At 33.7% G+C, this 4,377-nt stretch overlaps 1 protein-coding gene and 1 non-coding gene across 2 annotated transcripts; one reads left to right on the top strand and one right to left on the bottom strand.

Moving 5' to 3' along the window:
• LOC135771695 (cortexin domain-containing 1 protein) lies at positions 1–851 on the top strand. The gene has a single exon (XM_065282064.1). The coding sequence runs from the start codon at positions 472–474 to the stop codon at positions 655–657; it is 186 nt and encodes a 61-aa protein (XP_065138136.1). The 5' UTR covers positions 1–471; the 3' UTR covers positions 658–851.
• A 1,363-nt stretch (positions 852–2,214) lies between these two features.
• On the bottom strand, positions 2,215–2,286 carry trnap-agg (transfer RNA proline (anticodon AGG)). The gene has a single exon. It is a non-coding gene; the product is annotated as a tRNA-Pro (tRNA).
• Positions 2,287–4,377: the final 2,091 nt, after the last annotated feature.

Below are 4,377 nucleotides of genomic sequence, written 5' to 3'. Positions count from 1 at the left end.
AAGGTTTTCGCAGAATTATGCTCTTAGCATCAGTATTCCTCCTGTATTTTGTTTCTTTTCGTTTCTTCATTATTTTGAGTAAATATATTTAGTTACTCTGCCTGTATGATGTTACTTCTTCGGTTTGACATTGGTATTCCTTTCCACTTAGGGGGATGTGGTTTTATTATACACCAAAGGTAACAACACTTGAAGTCTGAGATCCAACACTCGAGAACATTGAAGACGACCTCCATTCACACAACACCGAAATGACACGTTTCCTGCACTAGAGGGACTTCCCATTGTACGCTGTCCCAGTTCTGGCACAGGATTTCTGAGAAACAAAGAACATTGACGGGGTAGATAACAGATCAAATTCTTAAAGGAGAAACAATCACTTTAATATAGTGGTGCAGACTGCAACCGAACAACCATTGTGGTTTTTAAATCAACTCTCATAGATCATCTCTAAAGTAATTCACTTCACAGATGGACCAGCCTGTGCCACCGGTTACCCGAACGGAGATTGATGTGGATTTGGGCTTCGCGCTCTTCTTTCTTTGTCTACTCTGTCTCTTTTTGTTTGTTACTATCGTGCGTTGTGCCCAAACTGTTGTGGATCCATATGGAGCCATCCCCACCTCCACTTATCAGGAGGAGCAGATCAATAACTAATTGGTCAATGACATGACTTTAATTATTTTGTGTCTGTATGATTCAAGATTAAAATTTCTACATTTGCAGATTACTTGCATACTCTTAAGTCTAAAATTTCTGGTTTTATTTTATTTTGACAGAAAATTTGGGGCATAATTGCAAAAATGTCAATGTAGTGCAACCAGTCTGTGTCAATTGGTGTAACTAGTATTTTTAAATGAAAATATAAATATATTCATAAAAAACGTGGAATAAAATATAAAAATCTAGTTTAGTGTAATATTATTTTTTTACATAATTTGTCAAAGATTATTTAGAAAACAGAGCTGTTTTCAGCATATGTCAGGACAAATATTACAAAAACGCATTAAAATGTACATTAGAAATAACTTTTAAAATAAAATTTTTTATGATTACGCTTACATGCCATCAAGGTGGATCAAGTATTTAATATTTCTCATTCTTTGGCCCAATTGGCGGTTAAACCATTTGACATTTTCAGGTCCATTCAGTCTTTAACTTTCATAAAAGTGGTGCAAATAATTTTTTTTATGCATAAAATTAACATAAATACACTATGTGCATTGAAATAAACCTGATGTGTGCTTTTAAAACAAGTTTTTTTTTTTTAAGATTTTTGAATTTCTCATCTGAATTTCTCAATAGTGAGTTTTTATTAAGTAAAAAGTAATTTCACATTTTTAGTCACTGAGATACTAATTACAGCAGATTACTTTTGGATCAAGGTGAAGTTTTGCATTGTGGTTACAGCTGTCCATGATTTGTCCCCTATTTATTACCTCTGTATTTAGTGCATACTGAAATTTCACATACAGAATATTAAAATTATATGCTGCAGAAATAGTAAGAAAAGTAGGGTAGCTTGCTATTTTGAATGAACCCCATGGGTATTTGAGCGGCGGCATGGAAATCAAAGACATTATTGAGAGTCTGTGTTTTATCAAAGAAAATAAGGACTGTTATGCGAGAAAATAAATCAAAACCTTATCTGTGAAATCCATGCTAAGTCTTACAATCTAATGATATTTAACAGGAGCATCAAAGTTTGATTTCAATCAGTGATTTTTACATTGATGTTTATCTTTGACAAGACCTTACTCAGTCAATATTAAAGGTTATATTTTCATTTAGATACAGTACATCACAAAAACGACTACAAATGACGTTTTTTACAGCTTGGTCACAAATGTGCAGTGAAATTCAATTGTAATGTAATAGATTTGTGGCCAAATATTTGAACAAGCAAAAATATATTACTGCAAATGTAATGCATCTGCAAACCTTTTCTTAGCATTATTTTCTGTTCTGGCTTTTTTATACACTTTCTGTATTACATTTAGGTTTTTAGCTGAAACTTTATCCCAGAGGGGCTGAAATGCAGAGCACAAAGCATCATATTGCACTGCAAGATGCTATTAACTTCCCCTTATTTTTGATGTATAAAAACAACAACCGAGTCGTGAGGACATCTGAGGAAATTTCCGCCTGGCTTATTGAATTTCTGTACGTGACACGTTTTGACATTTGGATTTCTGCCGTAGTTATGAAAAGTCAGGGCTCGTCCGGGATTTGAACCCGGGACCTCTCGCACCCTAAGCGAGAATCATACCCCTAGACCAACGAGCCGACACGTGACATCGCAACGTGAGACCTTCAGAGCTGTCTGCATTACTTCAGCAACATGTGAGGAAAATTACAAACTTTTGTCAATCGTAAACGACTAACAAAATGTCAAAGGTTTTAATTTTAGTTTACGACAACAACCACGCACTTTTGTGTAAAAATACTTACTGTTAATTGAGAACCTATTAATAACGAAAATAGGAATTGTTTTAAAACGCATCTGTTCTGTTTTTCAATGCGAATCATTTTTGACTACATACATTATTCAAATTTCTTGTCTTGTAGCAGCTTTCATCATTGCCAGTTTGTAATGTGAGTATCAGGAGGTTTTAGGCTCCTTTCACGTGGCAAGGTAAACTTTCTAAAGGTATACCTTTCTTAAAAAAACTCACCTTTAATATAAAGGCATTGATTAGATTTACACTCTGCAATTGGAGAAAAATCACTTATGCACTAAAGAGTATATACTATTATTTTACATACAATATTTAAAATGCTGCTGCCTGCAACAAATTCATTGCACTTATTTCAGCAAGCACACCTTTTCCACTTAAATAAATGTAATATATTAAAGATAAAGTGAATTAATTATAAAGTGGCCACCATTAAAATATCCTACCTTATCTAATGTAAAGCACATGACCGCACCCAACCATAAAATTCAATCACATTATCATCAGTCTATATAGTAATCAAATTGCCTGTTTCCTATAGATAAATTCTCTTATGAAATGCTTCTCAATAGCAATATCTGTAGCCAGTGAACCATGCTGGTTTAACAAGGCCATTCACCCCGGCTGCCCGCATATGAAGTCTGTTGGTGGGCACATCTGCAGACAATTGTTTTTTATGATTAGGTGGAAGTGAACCATTTTGATTTTATATCTTGTTGTTGGATGGAGGTGCACTGCTCACTCCATAGGTCAAATGAACTTTTACAACTAAACGTGGCCTTTGAAATGCTTGTGACTTCCTCACATAGAAAAATCCTTAATATTCCTAAGCATTTTTTATTTAATTCATAATTCCTTGACTTAATTTATGTAGAAAGCTAAATAATCACAAAAGAACAGCATGATCACATTCACAATATTCAGAAAATTGCCTTTATAAAAAACCATGGTCCCAATGATGGTTTCTGTAATGATAGTCTAAAATACTAAAGTATTATAATATTCATTGTTTATGATTTTTCTAACATTTAGTTAACACACTGTACTAGTAAATCCTTCTCTTACTCAGTTTTTTTCTGTTTTCTTCAATACCCTTATTTAAACATCTTTTAAATAAAATACACTTTATAAAGCGTGGTGTATAAGCAAAATGATTAAAGATTCTGTCTTTAAGAAAAATCTGACAAACTTTTGTGATGTTTTGTGAAGAACAGGAGAAAGCTGTTTGCCATTGGGGTAATGATCAAAGTCAAAAAGAAAAAAATTTGGGATTCACGGGAATATCATGAAAATCTGACTTTTTCCATGTTTTAGTGCTATAATTGGGTCCCCAGTGCATCTATCAATCTATAAAATATGAAAAAGATCAACCCATTAATTTAGTTTTGGTAAACCATTTACTGCAAGCATGTGAAAAATAGGTAATTAAAATGTGGCTCCCCTGTGATGTCAAAAGGGGATAATACCACCCCTTAATATCCGACCACAATACTGCCATTTAGTGCAGAGATCAGCTCATTTACATTTAAAAGGACACATCCAAAACGGCACACTTTTGCTCACACCTACAAAGTGGCAATTTTAACTATTTTTTAGGTATAATTTTAGGTATTTTGAGCTAAAACGTCACATACGTACTCTGGATTCACCAAAGATTTATTTTACATATTAAAAAGGTTTTGTGAAATGTCCTCTTTAAAGATGTTTAGATAATTATGTAGGGAAAAAAGACGAGTAAGAATTATTTCTTTAATTTGCAGTATAAAACGACCAAAAAGAAAATAAGATATAAAGCAAATAACAATTTGTTCTGTATTTACATTATTTGACTCTACCAACATGTCCGCCTTTCACGCCCGCTTTTCTACTTCCGCTCCACGCCCGCCGCGCGCTAATGATATCGCTCCGCTTCCGCCTTGAA

Source organism: Paramisgurnus dabryanus, chromosome 19 (genome assembly GCF_030506205.2).
Source record: "Paramisgurnus dabryanus chromosome 19, PD_genome_1.1, whole genome shotgun sequence".
NCBI lineage: Eukaryota > Metazoa > Chordata > Actinopteri > Cypriniformes > Cobitidae > Paramisgurnus > Paramisgurnus dabryanus.
The sequence above is the reverse complement of the archived record's forward strand: the minus strand, read 5'-3'. Positions and strand labels throughout refer to the sequence as shown.